Source organism: Rana temporaria, chromosome 5 (assembly GCF_905171775.1).
Source record: "Rana temporaria chromosome 5, aRanTem1.1, whole genome shotgun sequence".
Lineage (NCBI taxonomy): Eukaryota > Metazoa > Chordata > Amphibia > Anura > Ranidae > Rana > Rana temporaria.
In genome coordinates, this window is record NC_053493.1 from 322,930,834 (window position 1) to 322,952,917 (window position 22,084).

At 42.2% G+C, this 22,084-nt stretch overlaps 1 protein-coding gene across 4 annotated transcripts in view; it reads left to right on the forward strand.

Moving 5' to 3' along the window:
• TGS1 (trimethylguanosine synthase 1) overlaps positions 1 to 21,843 on the forward strand; it is a 74,416-nt gene extending 52,573 nt beyond the window's left edge. For all 4 annotated transcript variants that reach the window (XM_040354214.1, XM_040354215.1, XM_040354216.1 and 1 more), the window contains exons 14-15: positions 1,699 to 1,777; positions 20,252 to 21,843. In XM_040354214.1, the coding sequence (XP_040210148.1) occupies positions 1,699 to 1,777; positions 20,252 to 20,362 (190 nt within the window). In that variant the 3' untranslated portion in view covers positions 20,363 to 21,843. The remainder of the gene's footprint in view (positions 1 to 1,698; positions 1,778 to 20,251) is intronic.
• Positions 21,844 to 22,084: the final 241 nt, after the last annotated feature.

Consider the following 22,084-nt stretch of genomic DNA (forward strand, 5'->3'; position numbering starts at 1 on the left):
GTGTGTTAAAAAAAAATGGTAAGAAAAACAAAAGTAATCTAAAATCTTTTTTTTTACATACTGTCTGTCACCAGTCAGTGTCTCTGATCACTGCCATGCCAGTTAGATGATGAATGTTGTACTGCACTGGTGACGGTATGTAAAAAAACAAAAAAAAAAACACAAATTTATTTTCTATTTATTTTTTTATTCACTTTCCAAAAAAGTTTGACAAAAAAAAAATCAAAAACTCACCATGTCTCTTAATAAATACCTTAGGCTGTCTACTTTCCAAAAAGGGGTCATTTGGGGTATTTGTACTTTCCTGTCTCTTTTGTGTCTCAAGAAATGTGATATGGTGTCAGTACATCAGGATTGATCAGTTTTCAGATATATTCCATAGTTTGTGGACTCTATACCTTTCATACAGACTAAATAATACACACTGTGTTGGGTTATTATCACCAAAGAAATGTAGCAGAATACACCTTTGCCTAAATTTATGAAGAAAGATTATATATTTGCCAAAACAAGTTTTTTTTATATTTAGTCTTTTCTTCATTTTATTTGGCAAAAAAAAACACAGTAGTGATTAAATACTACCAGAAAGAAAGCTTAATTTGTGTAAAAATTAGAGGTGCACCGAAATGGAAATTTCAGAACCGAAATGAAACCGAAATAAAAAAAAATGTCAGACCGAAACCAAAAATGACTTTTCTTTTTTTTTTTTATAATTGTATGTTAAAACACCACCCCCCACCTCCTGCCACCATCACCTTCTGCCCCACAACCTCCTGCCACAGTGCCACCATCACCTTCTGCCCCACAACCTCCTGCCACAGTGCCACCATCACCTCCTGCCACAGTGCCACCATCACCTTCTGCCACCATCTTCTTTATTACCTTGAAGCTGGGCTGGGCTGTGCTGTCACGGCTCCGTCCTTTGCCTCTGTCTATGGCGAGTGTCACTGCCAAAGTGTCCCTCCTGAGTTCTCCTGACTCGATCGGCTATTCAAAAATGGCGCCGGGTGGCGCCATTACGTATCTGTGCATGCGTCGCGCGGCCGAGCGGATACGAGCTTGTATCCGCTCGGCCGGGCGGCGCATGCAGATGCGTAATGGCGCCACCCGGCGCCATTTTTGAATAGACGATCGAGTCAGGAGGGACACTTTGGCAGTGACACTCGCCATAGGCAGAGGACGGAGCCGTGACAGCCCAGCGGCCATCATTTTTATGGACACCCGATGCCCATATGGGCAATTTTTAAGCTGTTTCGGCATGTCGCCAAAGCAGCCGTTTTCGGCCGTTATGTATCGGCCACCGATATATCGGTGCATCCCTAGTAAAAATAATGGATTTTTTTTTCGGTACAGTGTTGCATGACAGCGCAATTGTCAATCAACAGCGCTGAAAGTTGGCCTTGGCAGGAAGGGGGTGAATGTGCCCGTTATTTAATTCGATGATATGTGGATTCTTTATAAAATATGATGAATTTTATAGTTGTAGTAGATTCAGCAATATTTCATTCTGATCTTCAGCTTGATGAGCTTGTTTCACATGTGCGACTTTCATCTTCAGTACTGTACAAATCAGTACCGTTTTTTGTGTTTATAATTTGTACCGCTGTAATGTGTTTTAAGCACATCTGTATGATAGACTGACAAGCACTTGTATTTAAGACTGCCAACTGTTCTTGCTTTCCTTAACACTTCTGATACCTTTGAAGTTTTCCAGCTTTCCCAGAAGATAACAAAAAACGTTATCTATTTTATTCCACGTAACACTGATGTTGAGCAGGTAAGCTCTATTTAGAATTCTGAAATATTGTGTGAAAGGCTGTATATCCTTCTCAGAACACAACTGGGGTATTTGTATGTTTATTGCAAATATACATTTTGGTTTTTGTATGAGTGTATAGTATATTTGGCTATGTGCACGCATCCTCCTTTGAGAGTGAGGTCTATTTAGCAGATTATTGGCATGTGTATTTGGTAAAATGCAGCTGTGTGATTATGGTGAAGCCTTATGCCGCTTACACAGGATTGGAAATTTTCGACAAGAAAACCGTGGATTTTTTCCCAACGGAATGTTGGCTCAAACTTGTGTTGCATATACACGGTCACACAACATTCTGACAGTTCAAGAATACGGTGACGTACAACACTTCAACGAGCCGAGAATAATGAAGTTCAAAGATTCCGAGCATGCGTGTGTTTTTTTTTTTTGCGTGTCGAAATTGCATACAGACGATCGGAATTTCCGACAAGAACTTTTCCCGTCTGAAAAAATGAGAATCAGCTTTCAAATTTTTGCTGGCGGAAATTCCGACAGAAAAAGTCAGGTGGAGCCTAGACACGGTCGTAATTTCCGACCAAAATCTCACATCGGACTTTTCTTGTCGGAATTTCCGATCGTGAGTACGCGGCAATAGTGTTGTTCTGTCATTTCTAATTACTTCTAAAACACTGCTAGCCACCTAACAAATGGAAAGCTTAAAGTGTATAATAACCCCAAATATTATTTTCAGTATCTTTTGACAACTGTATAAAGTTTTCCTAAAGTAGAACTATAGGCAAAACTTTTTTTCTCTATCGTTCATTGACAGACAGTGCTCCATATTCCGAACCATAGGGTTATATCGCCCCCCTACAGGAGTAGGAAACTAGGCAGAAAAAAGTATTTTCTACATCTATTGGCAGTCCTAGGTGGTATACATCCCCCTCTCTGCTATAGGCCTTCAGTTTTTTTTTTATGCCTAGTCAGGAGTAAGGACCTAGTGCCCTGCCGGGATCTCTGGACCTGACATTTTTTTTCCTTTTTATATGGCTTTTTTTTCTCCTGTGTTTTGTTTTTTTTTTTCCTGTGAGATCTACAATCAACTGCCAGACTGGGCGACCGGCTGGATATCTAGATCCAATGGTCCCCCCAGTCTGGCAAGCACGTGCAGACCAGAGCTCTGTGCTTGGTCAGCAGCGACAGCCCCACTGAATGGCAGCTGACCTGTGAGTTAAACGTCTTGCGAGGTCGCATACAATTCGATTCAACTAGAAGAAAAAACTGCATCTAGCAATACTGTACAGGATAGAGAGCAATTACGCTCTTTATATAAACTTAGAGATGTCTACGAGAAAAAGTCTAAAACATGGTGGAACATTATAATTCTTTTTAATATTTGGATGAAAGATATATCCAAAAGGCTTGAGGGTACAGGTTTTTCCTAAAATTAGAGAGAGAGACCCACATTTTAAGAAAAGATGGGAAGACAATCTACAGCAAGTTTTTCCTTTTAGTACTTTAAGCAAATTGTTTTTCATTCTAGTCTATTAACAACCAGTTCCGGTCTGGGCCAATTCTGACATTCCTCTCCTACATGTGAAAATCTACTTGTTACCCCCAAACATTTTATATTTTCTTCAATCAGAGGCCCTGGAGAATAAAATTGTGGGTGTTGCATATTTTATGTCACATGATATTTGTGCATAGGTTTTTCAAATCCAATTATTTTTTTTAAATACACTTTCATCAATTATAATGCACAAAAACACAATGTAATACCCAATTGTTTGGTAAAATATGAAAGATGATGTTACCCCGAGTAAATGGATACCTAAGATGTCATGCTTTAAAGTTGTTAATGCCCTTGGAAGGGCACTCAACTCTACAGTACCTAAAGCTCTCCATAGGCGACATTTTAAAAGCCTTTACAGGTTACCAGGTTAGAGTTGCACAGAAGGTCTGGTGATAAATTTATGGTGCAATCACCGTTTACATATGTGTGTGGAACCTGCGTGTGTGTTCGCATGAGCATGGGGGGGACGGGACGATTCCATTTTATTTTTTTACTATGTATCTTTAATTTTTTTATTTTTTTTTGCAATCAACTTTTATTGCTATCACAAGGGATGAACAAGGGCCACAATAGGTCATCTCTTTGGAGAGATCTAGAGTATATTAGACCTCAGATCTCTCCTCTGGCCAAAGCATCTGATTAAACCAAGATCGGTTTGATCAGATGCTTTCACAAGCCAGTAACTGCTTGTTTACACAAGACCGAAACCAGAAGTGGCGAAATCCTTGTCGCTTCTGATTTCTGACTTCACAGTGGCAGGACCAACATCAGTTCCGCTCACCGTGTGCCACAAAGTGGATGCCATCAGTCGCATCCTTACTGGGCACCCCGATCGGACTGGAGAGGCTGGTAAAGACAGCATCGGGGGGGAACCCTTCTGCCACCTATAAAGATGATACAGGGGGGCTCTATAGCCGCTTGCATCACTTTTGCTTTGTAGGGAATTATCCCCTGAAAAAAAACATACCAGGATCAAGTGGTTAAAGGACACAAGAAGTCTTACACCTTTGGGTTACTTCTGCCTTCAGGAGCATTGGACACTGGCAAACAAAAACGGTATAAATCTACTTAATACAAGCATGCCTCAGATTTTTGCTAGTGTCATTTATAACGTCTGCTGTTATAAAGACTAATCTGTTATTTTACTAGTACTTTTTTTCCCCATTCGTCTTCCAGGACAGCCCTTGAGAGATGGATTCCCTCCCATCGACACAGGAAACACATTACCAATCAGTTCAAAAGGCTGTCCCTCAGATCCCTGGTCAGTCATTGTGTTTCCTCCGTCGGAGGAACGTGTTGCCAGAGAAACATGGAGAAGGACTTCATCTCTCAGGGTCTGCCTGCAGGGAAGGGAGACCGTATAGGAGGACTGGGTCCTATCCGTTTCGGCTCCTAGGAAGTCTCACCTTTTTGGTGCTGGGGCTCGGGTACTATCCAGCAAAACCGGAGCAGACCCGCTTTCCTCCTCTTCCCGGTGCAGATGTGAGCCAGTGGACAGAATGGTGTCATCACTGTGCACCGAGATTTTGGGTTCCAGGTCTCTAGGGCGCGTGGAGGAGTGAAAAAGCCTGCACTGGGCTACTCATCCCTGACCTGCGTCCAACGGTACCGGACTAGCGGCGGGATACAGAGAGACAAGGGGGCACCATGGAGGCTAATCCCCAGGACACTCCGGAGGATGTAGGCACCAGCTTAAACCAGGTAGGCTGCTGGGCAAGCCCTGTACTGGTGATGTTTGTATGTTAGGTGTGGTGGCTGTGTATAGTTACTCCATGGTGGTGGATGACACTGTTCCGGGAAGCAGCAGTGGGGGTGGCAGCATGGGTGTCTCTTAAAAGGAAAAAAGGGTTGATTTTAAGTCCATCTTCCTTTTCCTATTGCAGGCTAGGGAGGCTTCAAGGGAGGACAAGTCAGGCCGCAGGAAGTGCCCTAATTGTGGAAGCAAACTATTCTCAGGGTCTGACAAAACCTTATGCAGGCAATGTATTGCACGCTTGTTGAAATCTGAGGCAGACTGCCCCTTGGCCAAGTTCCTAAGCTCATTTAAGGAAGAGATGGCATCAACTTTTAAATCCCTTAGGGCAGGCATGTCCAAAGTGCGGCCCGGGGGCCAATTGCGGCCCCCGTTCCAATTTAATGTGGCCCCCCTGATAATTTGGATATATACTGTATTTATCGGCGCTGCCTCGGAGGGGACAGTGAGAGGGGGAACGAGTGCTGTCAAATTACATACAGGAGAATCTCCTGTTTACTCAGCGACATCTGTAATAGGAAGAAAAAATGGGAAAGCAACTGCGCTAATGTATTGGGTGGTAGAAAATAAATACTACTGTGTGACAATCAAATGTGATAAAGTGAAGCTGCACCTTACTGGATATATACAAACAGTGAAAACATAGAGAAAAAACAAGATGCGCTACACATAATATAAAAATGTATAAATGTGTCCAAAAAACAAATAAAATAAATCATCCGTGAAAAATATGTGAAATATAAATGAACAACAAATTATCAGAAAAAAGTCCTTGATGGAAGCAAAAAAGTCCTTTCACCAGTGAATATGAAAAGAAAAGTCCGTCTTAAGTAAGTGACAATCCAAAAAGAAGAGACCTCCACCAAACGAGTAATGAATCTGCTTACCAGATTCCCGGTGGTCTCTTAGTTAAAAGAAGACCCCAGGTAGCATGAAGATTTTAACTCTGCGGAGTAAAGGCTTGTAGGACAATCCGAACAACGATCTCGGTTGCACTCCCGTGTTAGAGGATACGGTGACCATACCACATAAAAAACATAGGAGGCCACAATAGTGTAAATCCGTAAAAAATTGATTTATTTAAAAAGTAAGACAAAAACACACTTACAATTTAGCAGTGTTTGACAGGCTTATTAAGTTAAAGCTCCGGCCGGAAGCAGACCAAACAGCCCATCAATGGTGTGGAAAAATGCAGTCAACGGGGGGTGATACCGATGTAGATGCACGTTCCGCCCGACCTGGTTTCGCGACAAATTGCTTCCATCAGGGACTTTTTTCTGATAATTTGTTGTTCATTTATATTTCACATATTTTTCACGGATGATTTATTTTATTTGTTTTTTGGACACATTTATACATTTTTATATTATGTGTAGCGCATCTTGTTTTTTTTTCTATCTGTAATAGGAAGTCCTGTCTCCTGGGCTGCCATTGGATGACTCCTCTGTCTATCATAGGAGGCGGGAGAAATTGTATTAAAGAGGCTGCTGTGTAAATTCTCCTGTATGTAATCTGTTGGTGCTCATCCCCCCCCCCCCTCCCTCTGAGGCTGCAGATGGACATTGATCAGGCTGCATTCATGGCAATGGAGAGGCTCCATTCAAGGCAATGGCGAGGCTGCAGATGGGCACCGATTAGGCTGCATTGATGGGCAATGACCCTTATTTTGCTTCAGTTTTTTATTTACAGTTTTTTTTTTCCCTGAAACGTCCCTCCTAAATACTGTATATCCAAATAACACGCCCAAGCTCATCTCTTCACCACACACAGCGACAAAGGCAAGAGAATTATTGTTGGGCAGTGTATTAGTTGCTCGAACGAACACACGAATTTTAATTGTTCAAAGAATGTCAAGCAAAATGGTCGGCCCTTACGCATGTTCACTTCATCAAATCTGGCCCTCTTTGAAAAAAGTTTGGACACCCCTGCCTTAGGGACTTAATTTCAGATGTTAATGTGTCTGCTTTCACCAGTAACGCAGCTGCAGTTTCCCCTTCACCAAGCCCCACAATACCTAGCTCCGGGAAACCCCTAGAGTAGGGGAGCATAGCCCCGGTTAGTTAGGCCTGAATCTTCTGACTCTGACTTAGACCAGGAGAAAGATCTGGTCGCAGCTAACAAAATCACAAAATATAAATTATCTATTGAGGTAGATGAATTATTGAGTGCTATCTATGATACACTGGAGATTGAGGAGGAAGAAGCTTAATTATCCAGGCATGACAAGATGTATGCTGCCCTGGGCAAAAAGAAGGCCAATGCTTCAATGGCAGGACTGAAACCAGCATTGGCCACTTCCTGTGTTGCTAGGAACTTAGAGTTCTGGTTATCACAGTTGGAAGAACACCTCCAAGCAGGCACTTCTAGGGAAGAGCTCTTGAAGACGTTTCCAATGCTCTTCAAAGCAACTAGCTTTAACTCAGACGCTGTAACTGACGCTGTAAAATTTACAGCTAAATCGGCGGATCTTTCAGTGGAAGCCAGAATGTCTGTCTGTATGGATGAAAACATGGGGTGGTGACACAGCATCTAAAACAGGAAAAGAGTTCAAACCCAAAAAACATTGGACAGGGCAAAAAGGGAGAAGGGGCATATTTTTTAACCGCCCCAATCAGGATCCCTAGCCACACTGATGTCAGGGTCCCTGTGGGAGGAAGACTAAAGAACTTTCTTCCACAAGAAAAGACAACCTCAAACGAATTAGTTCTAAACATAATCAAAAGAGGTTATACACTGGAATTCCACAGCGAACCACCATCCAAGTTTCTGGTGACAAAACTACCAAGTCACTCAGAAAAAGCCTGGGCTTTACCCCTACTAATAGGAGAATGGTGGATCAAGAAGTATTGACACCAGTTCCTATTCACGAACAGGGGGAGGGTTTTTACGCGCACATTTTTGTAGTAAAAAAGCCGTCAGGAAAGTTCAGACTGATTATGAACCTCTCCATCCGTTATAACAAATTTCGGATGGAGTCAATTAATTTGATAAAAGATCTTCTACATAAAGAAGTATTTATGGCAACCCTGGATTTAAGCGATGCCTATCTGCATATCCCAATAAGGAAGGAATGTCAGAAATGTATTCGTATGGCAATTCAGATAGAATCAAAAATGTATCATTTTCAGTGCAGAGCCCTGCCCTTCGGTCTGTCGTCTACTCCAATAATTTTTTCCAAAGTTCTTGGGGAAGCGTTGGTCCCGTTGAGATTCCAGTCAGTCTCAATCATACCATATCTAGACGACTTACTCCTCACAGCCCACTCAGAGAAGCAACTCTGCCAGGATTTAGAGTTAACACAACACACCCTGAGACACTTGGGGTGGATTGTCAGTCTAGAAAAATCCAAAACGGCTCCAACACAGAATATTCTGTACTTGGGTTACAAGATCCTATCTGTAGAACAAAAGATAGTCTTGCCGGAGGAATAGATATCTTGATTCAGAGGATGTATTTTCTTCAAACCAGCCACAATTGCACAGTAAGGGAGGTCATGTCAGCACTTGGTCTGATGACGGCAGCCATCCCGGCTGTGCAATGGGCCAGGTTCCACCAGAGAGACCTACAGAGATTTCTGTTGAAACAGGTAAAAGATAAAGGTCTAGAGGAATCCATCTCGATCCCCACCAATGTGAAGCGTTCTCTCTGGTGGTGGAAGGACAAAGAGAACCTAAACAAAGGGGTTCTCTGGGTCCTACCTATCACATCCACTCTGACCACGGATGCAAGCAGTTGAGGTTGGGGAGCTCATCCCCAACGCATTCGGGGCACAGGGCAGGTGGACACCAGAAGAGAAAGTGTTGTTCCAATTGGAAGGATTTAACGGCAATCCTAAGAGCTCTACTAGCATTTCAGGACAAGCTACAAGGTCACCACCTTCAAGTCCGATCAGACAATATGATGGCGGTAGCTTATGTAAACAAACAGGGAGGTACCAGAAGTCCTTGTCTATTGTTGGTAGCCAAACATATGTTTCAATGGACAGAAGCCCATCTAAAATCTATCTCTGCAATACACTTGAAGGGCGAACAGAACAACACTGCAGACTTCGAGTCGACAACTAGTTTCGAATCAATAATGGTCTCCACATATGGAAGTTTTCAACCTCCTAACTCACTGGGGGATCCCAGAAATAGATTTGTTCGCAAGCAAAGAGAATGCAAAATTCCCAATTTCTGCTTGCTATGCCCAGGAAATCAACCCTTGGAGGTAGATGCCTTACAGATACCCTGGACCTTCAGTCTGGCCTAATGCATTTCCACCGCTTCACCTCATTCCGAAGGTTTTGGCCAAGTTTCTGGCAGAAGAAACATGTTTAATACTAGTGGCACCTTTTTGGCACAACACAACACAACATTACTGAAGTTGACAGATCAACCACCTTTGAGGCTCCCATGCAGACAATACTTCCTGTCACAGGGACCCCTCTTGCATCCTCAAGTGCCCATGCTGAAACTTTCAGCATGGTTACTGAGGAAGAGATTTTGAGGGACAAGGGGTTATCAGAAAAAGTGATTAAAACCCTGCTTCAGAGCCGAAAACCAGTCACTCAAGCTATTTACAGTAAAATTTGGGAAAAATGTAATTTCTGGTTGGTGGATCAGGGAAAACCTAACAAGGATATAACAAATATCTTGCAGTTTCTACAGGAAGGATGGGGTAGACAAGGGGTTAACCCCAAGTACTATTAAAGTACAGATAGCGGCCCTAAGTGTATACTTAGAAAGACGCTTGCAGGAAGATCCTCTTATTTCTAGGTTCTGTAAAGCAATCACTAGACAGAAACCAGTTAAGGTCAAGGTAAATCCAACTTGGGACCTGTCGGTCGTCCTCAAAGCCTTCTTTAAGACTACTAACATTACTCCTTGTAGCAATCACTTCAGCCCGCAGGGTCAGTGAAATCCAAGCTCTCTCCATTAGAGAGCCCTTCCTTCAGATCCTTAAAGACAGAGTCATCTTAAAAACAGATCCTGGGTTCTTGCCGAAGGTAGCATCCAAATTCCATAGGTCTCAAGACATTGTTCTCCCTTCTTTTTGCCAGAACGCCTCAAACAACAAAGAAAGGCAGTTTCATCTATTAGATGTAAGAATGTGTATGTGTATCCTAGGGTACTTGGATGCAACCAAATTTTTTAGAATGGCAGACTCTTTGTTTATACTTTTTTCTGGACAGCGTAAGGGACAAAAAGCTTCTAATGTCACTTTAGCTAGGTGGATCAGGCTAGCTATAGCAGAAAGTTATAGAATACTAAATACATACCTTCCTGGGGGTGTTAAAGCCCATTCCACAAGGGCACTTTCGGCATCCTGGGCTGAAAAAGCTGGTGCCCCCCCCGGAGAAAATATGTAAAGCAGCCTCGTGGTCTCTCCACCATTTACAAGGCATTATAGACTAGACTTAATGTCCAGTCAGGATCAGAGACCAGTGAATGTCCGTTCTCTGATCTCCCCTACTTAATAACCTGGAAGTGAGGTGTATTGCTTCCCCATACTGTTGCTGGAAAGAAGCTAATGGATGGCTATTTACATCAGGGTCCACCCCTTTCCTTTTGAGGCTCCCTTTATTAAATTGTGCGCTGCTGCCTAGTCGTCTGTTCATACGTTTTCTAAGTGGACATTTCGGCACCATCTGATGCCATCTTTAGGCATAAGTTCCTTCAGGTGGCTCTTAAAGGCCAAGTTCACCTTTTGGAGCATCTTGCACTCATATATAGGGTGTATCGTGTAACCTACCCCCGATTTTCCCCCCTCCTCCTGGTGACAGCCGGCAAGCTGCATCATTTATCCACAGTGATCTGTGAACAGGAGAGCTACAAGTCCCATCCTCCACCATAGCAGATGGCTTGGAGCGCTCAATGGACCATGAACGTGTAGCTCAGCTTGCTCGTAGCCCATTCACATTGCCTGCAGCTCTTTAACAGTAAGCCCAAAGGTGTACGGGAAACAAAGCTGCAGGCAATGTGCGCAGGAGCCTGACACTGCACCTGTGATCCACTGATTGCTGGTGCAATGCTCATCAGGCTCCTGTGAAAAAAAATAATAAATGCACCTCTTTTCCTGCAAAAATATGTGCATTAACAAATTTTTTTAAAAGGTGAACTTCTCCTCCTTTACCATCAGAATGGGAACCTTGAACGTTTGCCATATTGTTTGTAATGCAATTGTTGACACTGATCTTCAGTGCCATCTAGTGGCCATAATGCAGTTTTTTCCTAAAATACCACAATCAAGAGATCACAGATCACAACATTCATACTGCTCATGTGAATGGTTAAGCGATCCGCATAGTGAATGTTTTATACATACATAGCCTGCCGTATGAGTTCCTTCAGCTATTAGACGGCCCAGCAGAAGGTGAACACACAGCAGGCTGACAACTGTGCTGCTAATTACTAGGCAGAAGCCATTAACCTATAGCCCTCGTTCACATTGACTGTGGCTTTGAAATTGTGCGACGTCATCTGAAATTGTACGATTTCAAAACCACATGTCAATATGACTTAGAAGACATCTGTACAGCTTCATGCACCGATGTCTATTCAAGTCACACCCGAAATCGCCGAAAATAGTGCAGGAGCTACTTTTTCAAATCTGTGCTACACTGCAAAGTTGGCAACGCACCGATTTGAACAGTGCGGTCGCCGGCAATAGGGTGTGAGCTGTCAAATCGCTCTAATAGGAACCAGGGCTTAAACTGGTAATGTATTACTTTCAATTTTCTATCTGTGGAAGCTTGCTGCATTACATGTTATCTTCTACGGGAAAAACAAAGCTGCGCCACATTAATATAAACACAAAATGAATTAATAATAGCCAGTACTAGAGTGAATTGATAATCCAGTCCATAAATAAATGGCATCAGCTTAAAGCGGTCAGTATGAATCCTGTAGTAGATACATTCATGCAGACAGTTCATGGAAAGCCACATCACCAAAGTGACAAGTATAAACATCTGAAATGATCTCTTCACCGGTAAATGAGGCCGCTTACCAGAGGTCAAGCAAAACTATGCGTTTGGCTATAGCCCAGCCACGGCCTTTAATTCACAGGATCCTGGGAGAGAAGCAGCTCTCAGGAACTCGATGCGAAGCACTCTCCAATTGCTCAGTGTGAAAATAAGAAAAACAGGTGCACCATAGCGTAATTCCGTTGTATAAGGAACATTTATTAAAAATAGAATGTACTCACAAACGTAGAAGTAAAAACAGGGTATCGGTATAAAACAGAGAAGTGCCGGCTGGCAGATACAAGGATCCCTTCCTCCTTAGCTGCATGTCCTCCCAGCCGCGTTTCGTCATCAAAAGGACCCCCATTGAAAACATCCTTTTGATGACGAAACGCGTCTGGGAGGACACGCAGTGAAATGGAATGTTTTCTGAGTTTTGGATACAGTAAAGGAGGATTTGTAACCTCTGGCAGGGTTTGAATGCAGTGTTCCTGTTGGGGAGATTCATTCTCACTGTTTGTGCTGATGAGAGTGAAGAGAAATCTAAATCTACAGACAAAGTATTTACATCGGTAGCTTTGATGGCTTATTTATGTATTCACGGTAAGTATTAGGCTGGGCAGTTACTTTAGAGAAGTATTCTGTTCATTTTTTTTACATTTCACATTGCAGAAGGTCAAAGAGTAAAGGTTTGTTCCTGTTTTCTGGTGGCCTGATAGAACATGTTGTCAGTGTGTATTGTGAAAGTTGGAGTGCGTGAAAAGTTCATTGTGTGGTCTATAATCTGCAAAACTGAACAGCTGTTTAATGCTTTTTTACACTAGTTCATAAAATGTTGGCAATCCATGAATACAGTATTGACGCTAGAGGCTGGTCTTTGGCAATTTTGGAGATATCTGCATCGGCCGATTATTATCCAAATTATGCCGATATTAAACACCTACCGCACAAGCTCTCGTTCCTCCTCCCTTCTCCACACTCTGTTTGTCAGAGCAGTGCGGGCGCTGTGTGAAACAGACATGTAAAAGAATGCAGAGAGAGAGAAGAGCTGTCAAAATTGAGCAATGATGTCGGGGTGGGCAGGACCAAGCAGCTATACAAAACCAGCCAATAGGATTTGGATCTAGGCGGGCCGCTACATGTATGTGGTTCTGCCCCCTTTCTTAAACAGCCCAATCATTGGCTGGTGTTGGATAGCTGCTGGGTGGGTCCCGGTCCCGCTCACCCCCGAAATCACAGATGAATTTCACAGCTCCTCTCTCTCTCTCTCTCTCTCTCTCTCTCTCTCTCTCTCTCTCTCTCTCTCTCTCTCTCTCTCTCTCTCTCTCTCTCTCTCTCTGCATTTAGTTACATGTCAGTTACACTATCAGCTCAGTGTGAAACCTGCCAGTGCATATTAGTGCCACCTGCCAGTACCAACCAGTGCCATCTGCCAATCAGTGCCATTTGCCAGTGAAAACCAATGCCCCCTGCAAGTGCCACCCAGTGCAATCTGTACTGAGGACATAAAGTGTGTGGTAAAGTGACAAGAGCAAGCAGGGGGGAGTGGAGTTGGTGAGTTTGAGAAAAAGGAAAGAAAAAAAAAACGGTCTAAAATATTGGCCGCAAAAATGGGCATCATATATCGGCCATCCCGATTTCTAAATATCGACATCGGCCAGAGAAAAACCCATATTGGTCGACCTCTAGTTTAGATGCACTGTGGTGTATTTCTGATGTGTTTAGTTGCACTCTGGTGTATTTTTGATGCGTTTTAGATGCACTCTGGTGTATTTTTAACCTCTTTCCGCACGACTATTTAAATCGGCAGAATAACAGTGTGAAAGGGCTCTGAAAGCACTCTGGCTTTCACATTGGGATTGCAGATGAGGCTCCTTTCAGGCGCTTTACGGGCGCTTTTTTTAACGCCAAAGCACCTGAAAAACGCCCCAGTGTGAGAGGGGTCCAAGTATCATTTCTGTCTACTGCCCCGTTCCTCTATCAGCATGAATCACTTCTGACAAGTTTTCTTGACATCAAGAGAATTAAAGGTGATGGGGAGGGACCTCCAGCACACAGCCTGTGAATGTCCACCTTAGCTCTGTTCCTGTGTGCTTTTTGAAGCTCTCTACCCCCTGTTTTTTGACAGCTTGGACAAGCTTTATACATTTTGGTCTTTGAACAGATGTAAAGAAGAGAAGATAAACAGGCACAGCTTATGCAGGAGGATTTGTTTAATCTGTGTATCACCTGAGGCAAGTCACCCTGCCTTAGGCGTGCTCTGTGACCGTTGTGTCCTTTTTGGTAAAAGCTGATCACGGTAAAAGGTCAATCATAGTGGCTCTTTACCATGTCATCAGCTGTGTCCAATCACAACTGGTCACATGTAAACAGACAGCCTGTTCCTCGCAAGCTGTCTGTGTGAGGAAAGGAGAGCAAATAACCGGCAGGACTGACAGTACATTACGTGTTTACAGTGCTAATCAGTGCACTGATCATCAGTGTACACGAAAGCAGCCATATCAGTGCCCATTAGTGCAGTCTCATCAGTAAAAAATAAAAATTATTTGCAAAATTTTATAACAAACTAAGAAACTTTTTTTTCTTCAGTCTATTTTTTTTGTTTAGCAAAAAATAAAAAAAACTGTGGTGATTAAATATCACCAAAAGAAAGCTCTTTCTTTCTAAAAAAAATGATAATTTGAGTACTGTATGACCGTGCAATTGTTATTCAAACTGCGACAACACTGAAAGGTAATTGGCCTGGGCAGGAGGGAGGTGAAAGTGCCTGTTAGTGAAGTAGTTTGTTGTGTTGGCTGCCTACCCTTTTTAGATATTTAGGATAAGCGCAATATAGTTTATTTTATATAGTTACAGTGGGTTGGTGCTGAGGTCCTTATATTATTTTGATGGTTTGACATATTTGGATAAGTTTGTGTAACAATACTGTAGTACATAATTTGAGTCTTCAGTCTGAATGTTTCCTGAATCTGTAATTGCAAGTTCTTAGTAACCATCCACTTGAAACTTGTTATCTATATTATAATATTCATGCCAAATGGTAATTTTATAAATTCCAGTGAACTGATGACTTTTATCTTTAGATCAATTTTTTTTCCTGCCTATATATATATATATATATATATAGATAACAAGTTTCAAGTGGATGGTTACTGTATCTTTTGTAAGTGAGTAACATTTAAAGGTAAAACTCCAAGCAAAACAGCCACATACACAGCAGGAATAAATATTTTCGAAAAATAAAAAATACTGCGCTATCTTATATACAAAAAGCCGCTAACACAGCAAGAGAGATCAAAAAAATTGCTAATAGAAAATGTGTGGAAAAGTGTAGCGCTAATAATGACACAAATAATGATAATACAATAAAGATTAAATCATGCAACACCACATGTGAATGAATGGTATTAAAAAGTCCATAAATGTTTGGATAAATCGGTGAGTCGGTTTCTTTGAGTAAAACAGATACACAAAATCCAGTGCATAAAGAAGTGAAAAGTCCACCACCACTTATGACAAGGGGCTTACCGGATCGATTGGACCTAGACAGGGATAGCAGCAACTCTCAACAGATCACTCAGAGGGCATATCAGTACTCCAACCGATAAGCATGAAAAAGAGAAAGCAAGGCGCACATAGCGTAATTCCGTAATAAAAATCGTTATTTATTATAAAGAGAAAAACTCACATTTTGCAATGGTCATTTGAGCTTATAGAAAAAGGGTAGCAGGAACAACAGTAGTCCATCCCGACATGTTTCGTTACAAAAAGAACATCTTTATTTTACCTGATTTCCTACTCAGGAAATAGTGTTTGTATACAGCCAGTCTCCTGATTTACGTACGCCATCCCCAATAAATAGCTGGCAAGGTTTGCTATTTCACCATTGCTGATCCTTGTGTCACCTGCCTGCTCACTGGACAGCCAATCCAGCAATGCTAATATTTCTAATGAACAGGTAGGTAATCCGGGGAACAATGAACCAGGAAATAGAGCCGTCCTCCTTATGGTAATATAGAGTGATGAAGGGCATCCCTTTGGGGATCATTCAGAATTAATCGACAGCTGCATTTGATCTTTGACATGCTTCAAGTGAGTTTTGCATGCCCCTAGACTTACATGGGATTGCAAAACCTTTCTAACACACACAAAAGCCTGTCAACGGGGACCCTAATAATATGGAGTGAAAACAATGTACAAATCCTTTGACAATAAAAAAAAGTCAAATGCATGTACTTTAGATGTGCATATAAATGTTTGTTTGGAGTTCCACTTAATGAAAACATTTAAAAAAATTCAGAGGTGCTTGTGTGGTTTCTGGTGCTTTTATCAGCCGTCCTACTTACACTTATTTGTTATTTCCGCCCTATCAGAAACTAACAAAAGAGGAACTTTTTGGTTTATTTAAATAGACCTGTACATGACAAATATTCCTACCAGCAGACATTTGGTGCTTTTTTTTGTTTTATGCAACAGGCTGCAGTATGGAGTTCTAGATTCATAGACTGTTCACGTAGCCCTTCTCAATCTACAACAAGTTATACACATGGGGAATTTACTGTACCTGCTGTTCTGTAGGAGAAAATATGGCCCTGCTTGTGTCTAGTGGTAGATTGCTTTGTCAATACTAGGACTTGGATTCATTGTTGTTAAAGGGAAGAAAGAGTGCCTAAGCCATCATAATGCCTTGCTTGGGGAAAATAAATTGTGCACCTGTATATACCGTACTTCATACCTAAAGCTAAGCTCCAGGCTTAAAAACTTTAAAATACATTCCTCAATAGCCACAAAAGATAAAGATCCACTAGTTTGTGCGCCACAATGCCTACGCAAACCCGGATGTTATCTTGTAAAAGTAGCAGCAAATTCATCGCTGTGCTGTACATAACCTGTGAAAAGAGAAGAGCTGTGGTAGGGACCCAGAAATTCATCACATTACATGCTGCCTACAGAAAACTGTAGGGGGGGGGCAGATACAAGACCAGTTACCCTGCACAAGGAATATGATCAGCAGTGACTGGTCTATATTACAGGAAGCTCCTGCACAGAGGCAAAGCTTAAAGGGTCACTAAAGGCAAACTTTGTTATTTAAAAAAAAATAAAAAAAACATGTTATACTTACCTCCACTGTGCAGCTCGTTTTGCACAGAGTGTCCCCTAACCCTGTCTTCTGGGGTCCCTCGGTGGTTCTTTCGGCTCCTCCTTGCAAAAGCTTTCCACCTTCATGCGAGTGAGCTCGCATGGTGGAAAGCTTTTGCGAGCGCGCTCCCGTGATACAGCGGCGGGCATAGCCCCTGACTGTATCACTTGACCCCCGCCCCCCGGCGCGCCACATTATCCGCTGTAAATTAACAGCAGAGCCAGACAATGGCTGCACTGCTATCAATCCGTCCAGCCTAGCCAATCAACGGCCAGGCTGGGAACCGAAGAGGATCACGTGGGACTTTCGAGGGGTCGGGTAAGTAAAACGGGGGTTCGGGGCGGTACAGTCGGATGTTTTTTTTCACCTTAATGCATTTAGGTGAAAACACATTTACAACCCCTTTAATACTAGATTACTGTACAGATCTGGAAGAAATACACAGAGCACACCCAAGTAAGAATAAACATGGCACTTGTCTTTAACCACTACCCGACAGCCGTACGACTTTATACGGCCGCGGGGTGGTTCTGAATCTCTAACTGGCCGCGTTTTTACGGCCTGCGCGCGCATCCGGAGGCGGCGCACGCGTGCTCGCCGCATCGCTGAGATGCCGATGCGAGTGCCTGGCGGCCGTGATGTCCGCCAGGGTCTCGGGATCGGCGGCTACAGGGACAAGACGTGGAGCTCTGTGTGTAAACACAGAGATCCATGTCCTGTCAGGGGAGAGAGGAGACCGATCTGTGTCCCTTGTACATAGGGACATAGATCGGTCACCTCCCCCAGTCACCCCCCCTCCACCTACAGTTAGAACACAATTTAGGGTACACATTTAACCCCTTCCTCACCCCCTAGTGTTAACCCCTTCAATCCCAGTCACATTTATACAGTAATTGGTGCATATTTATAGCACTGCTCGCTGTATAAATGTGAATGGCGTCAAAAGTGTTCGATGTGTCCGCCATAATGTCGCAGTCACGAAAAAAATGCTGATCGCCGCCATTAGTAGTAAAAAAAAATTATAAAAAATAATAATAATTCTGTCCCCTATTTTGTAAGCGCAATAACTTTTGCGCAAACCAGACGCTTCTTGCGATTTTTTATTTATTTTTTTCAAAATATGTAGAAGAATACGTATCGCCTAGACTGAGAAAAAAAATGTTTTTTAAAAAAAATTGGGCTATTTATTATAGCAACAAGTAAAAAATATTGTTTTTTTTTTCAAAATTGTCGCTCTATTTTTGTTTATAGCGCAAAAAATTCAAACCGCAGAGGCGATCAAATACCACCAAAAGAAAGCTCTATTTGTGGGGAAGTTTGGGAGCCACGTCGCACGACCGCGCAATTGTCAGTTAAAGTGACGCAGTGCCACAAGCTGAAATTTCACCTGGTCAGGAAGGGGTATATGTGCCCAGTAAGGAAGTGGTTAAGCAATATTTACTTACCCTGGAGTTCATCTTTAAAGTGTAACTCTGCATTTCTAATACAATACATGTTGCAAGGCATTATGGTAAACTTTTAAAAGTTGGATCTGTTACCTACAGTATCTTGTTCCTTTACATTGAGGGTCAACAATCCATCAATCGCAGGCGGATCATTGGTGGAAAAGTCCAGGCAATTGGTACCAGGGAATGCTGCCCTCCTGTTCCTCTTCTTTCTGCTGCCTGGTCCCTGTGTGCTCCCATAGTTTTCCTTACTATTTAGTTAGGCCTCGCTAGTTAATTTCTTTTAAAAAAACGGAGCTGAACCCTGGTGATTTTTGATTTCTTTTATGCTGTTCAGCTTCTCTTAAAGGTTGCCTACCTGTGCTCTACATCCTTTCAGGCTTCACGTACTGATTAGTGGGAAATATTCCCATTTAGCTGGTAACGATGACCTACAGTACACATTAACAATATGCTTTATCTACAGATAACAGATTGTTCATATTGACATAGCATAAAGTCTGGTACACACTAATAGTTTTTTTTTTCCGTTCAATCCAGCAGGTTGAATGGAAAAAAACTGACAGCTCCGGTCGGAGCCGCTGTATTAACGATCTGACATTCCCAGCTGAGCTGTTGTGTCGTCACCCCCCCCCCCGCCAGAACACTTTGATCAGAACTCTCAGCTATTGGCTGAGAGTGCTAATAGTAAGCCGGTCGGCTGTTGGTTTTCCAGTTTGGCATTAGACTGCGAAAGCAATACCATTCCCCCCTGGGACACTATCAATAATTTTAGAGCTTGCATCTATATGGCAGACAAAATGGGCAATAACCATTTAAAAAGTTGATTTTCATTTTACAGCTTCACAGTATGAAATTGATCCGAAAGGTGTTTTTTCATTAAGTGTTTTATCACACCTACTGTAGGTGTTGTGCTAATGCATGATAAAACCTGTGCCACTGTGTTGCTGAGCCCTTCATTCCAAATGGCACTCCAGGGCACAAGTACAAGATATGCTGGAGGACCTTTTCTGCAGTGTGTTGCGTTTTAATAATTTGCTCTGTCCTGGTTTATTCTCTCTTGTGATCTATTGGCAGCCCATTCAAAATACATGGGTTTTCTTAAAAGAAAAATATAAAAGCTTTTCTGGCCATACTTACTTTTTGCTCTCCTGTGAGCCAAGCAGCTTGTAACGGGCTGTTGCCCACTGTCAGCTGACACGGCGAGCCGTTCTAGGTATTGTTGGATTCCACCCATGTGCGTAATTGACAGCTGTCGGCACTCCGCTAGAAATCGAAGCCAGCTGCACCCACCCTCTCTCCAGCCCAGCATTCCGATGAGAACTGGAGGAGCAGAGTGGAGAGCAGTGACTGACAGTTACTGCTCCCCACTGTGAGCAGACAGGGAACTGAGCGATCAGCAGTGATTCGGTCTGTCCTCTCTGTCACAAGGTGTAAATAATATATAACCAAAAAATAAAAAACAATCAATCAAATGCAGCCACCGCATTCAAGTATTGGAAAACTGTAATTAAATGTTTGTTTTTTGGAGTTTCATACTGCTTTGCTAATATTGAATATTTAAAATCTGTAAGTCCATTTATGGATGGTTTTCTTTGTATATACATGTTTGTTGTAATTTGTTCTTATTTGTTCTAGGTGGCATCCCTGGCTGGCCCTGGTGGACATGTTGAAATAGAACAGAATTTTCTGAACAAGAAATTGAAGACGTTGACTGTTTATTTTGGAGACCTAATTCGGAAACTGTAGATGTGTTTGTTTTTTTGTGTGTTTGTGAAGGTATATCGGCAAAAAGGGAATTCCATATTTTTGTGTCAATTGTTCTGTATTAAAATTGAGTCTTGGATTATGTATTACAGGCTAAGAAAAAGTTAGGATGTTCTGAACGGTTATCCTTTTTTGAAAATGACACTCAAAGCTTTTGATGTTCTATTTCAAACATCAATGTAACTTTTGGTTCATTTATACAAAAGTAATTGAAAGTGTGTTGTCGGCCTAGAGGAGGCTATCCTAACAAATGTGCGTTACTTTTGGAAAATGCACATCTGGTTGCTGTGGGCAAAACCACCTTTACCCCCGTAATCCGTAACATTTTATGTGGCTCCGCCATGCAGTTTTGGAGAGAAACTATTGCTGCTGGTATATCTGTTATACATCATCTTGAAGGTCTGCAATGTCTCTAGATTAAGCCATTACCACCACCCAGAGAAAGGCAACATAGTGATAAATTTAGTTTAAAAAAAGGCATGTTGGCCATTACAAAAGTCACTTGTTTACTTGGTTATAATATTGAGATTCATATTTTGTGCAGTAAACAATACCCTTCTTATTGCTGAGAAGACTGGCAATGCCTTGCTTTCTTGCTTGTTAAGGCTTTTATCATGTTTATATGATGGGGAATCTGTATTTTGCACAGCCTTTTAAAAACAGTCCATTTCATTACCCTTCCTCTCCCTCAAAAGCACAGATTAGGTAGATTCACCTTGATCTGTTACAAAACAAGAAGAAGAGTTTTATAAGCTGCACATCCCTACAAAGCCTTGTATGTGGAAAGTGAAAACAGCCTTCGCCGAGGCTCCATCCAGGCCACCCCCCAGCTTGGTCGTAGGGATCCCCATGACTAAGCCCAGTGGGTGGGGCAAAACATGTTGGGGTGTGGCCTGGGAGTTTTCACTTTCCCCATACAGGGCTTTGTAGTGATGTGCGGCTTCTATGACTCTTTGTATTGGTATCCACGGAGCTGAGATGAGCTCCGTCCTTGCCTGCACTCCGAGCAGTTGGCAACCAAAGGGAGACCCGTCCAAGTCTCAAGCAGCAGCTGTAGTTTGGCATTGGATCACCTTGATCTATTATCCGCGGCCTACCTACTCTGAAGTAAGCAAGCATACTTATTATGCCCAGATTTGGGTGGTATAAGTAAACTTTACTTGGAAGTATACTTAAGGGTCTACTTAGAAGTGTTCTCTTCATAGCCCTGCATACCTGCAAATAGGACAGCATGGACATGTATGTGAAAGGTTTCATCCTGTTCCCGACACTTGTTTTTCCCATTCATGAGAATTTAGATAATGCTTTATAAATGTGCCCTAGGAGATTCTTATAGAAAAGCAGTGGTATGACAGAGGTTAGATTTTATAAATGGGCCCCCTATTCTTTAAGCCATCTTGATTGTAATGTAAACATTTTATATTTAAAAATGTATTAAGTGAAAACGGTTATATTTGATAATAAAAAAAAGTTTTGCATTGATTGCTGGTAATCAGAGATGTGTTTTTGTTTTTAATCCAAACTTATATATATATATTTTTTTTTTAATGAAGCAGGGAAGGTTTAGGGCCACTGTCGATGATTTATTTCAGCTTATGTCCCAGATGGGGGGAGTCCGCTCTGTTTTTATGCACTTACTTTTCCCCAAGAGAATAAAGAGTACAGTCTTAACTATCTTTTTATATTTGGTTGGAGAGCAACTCT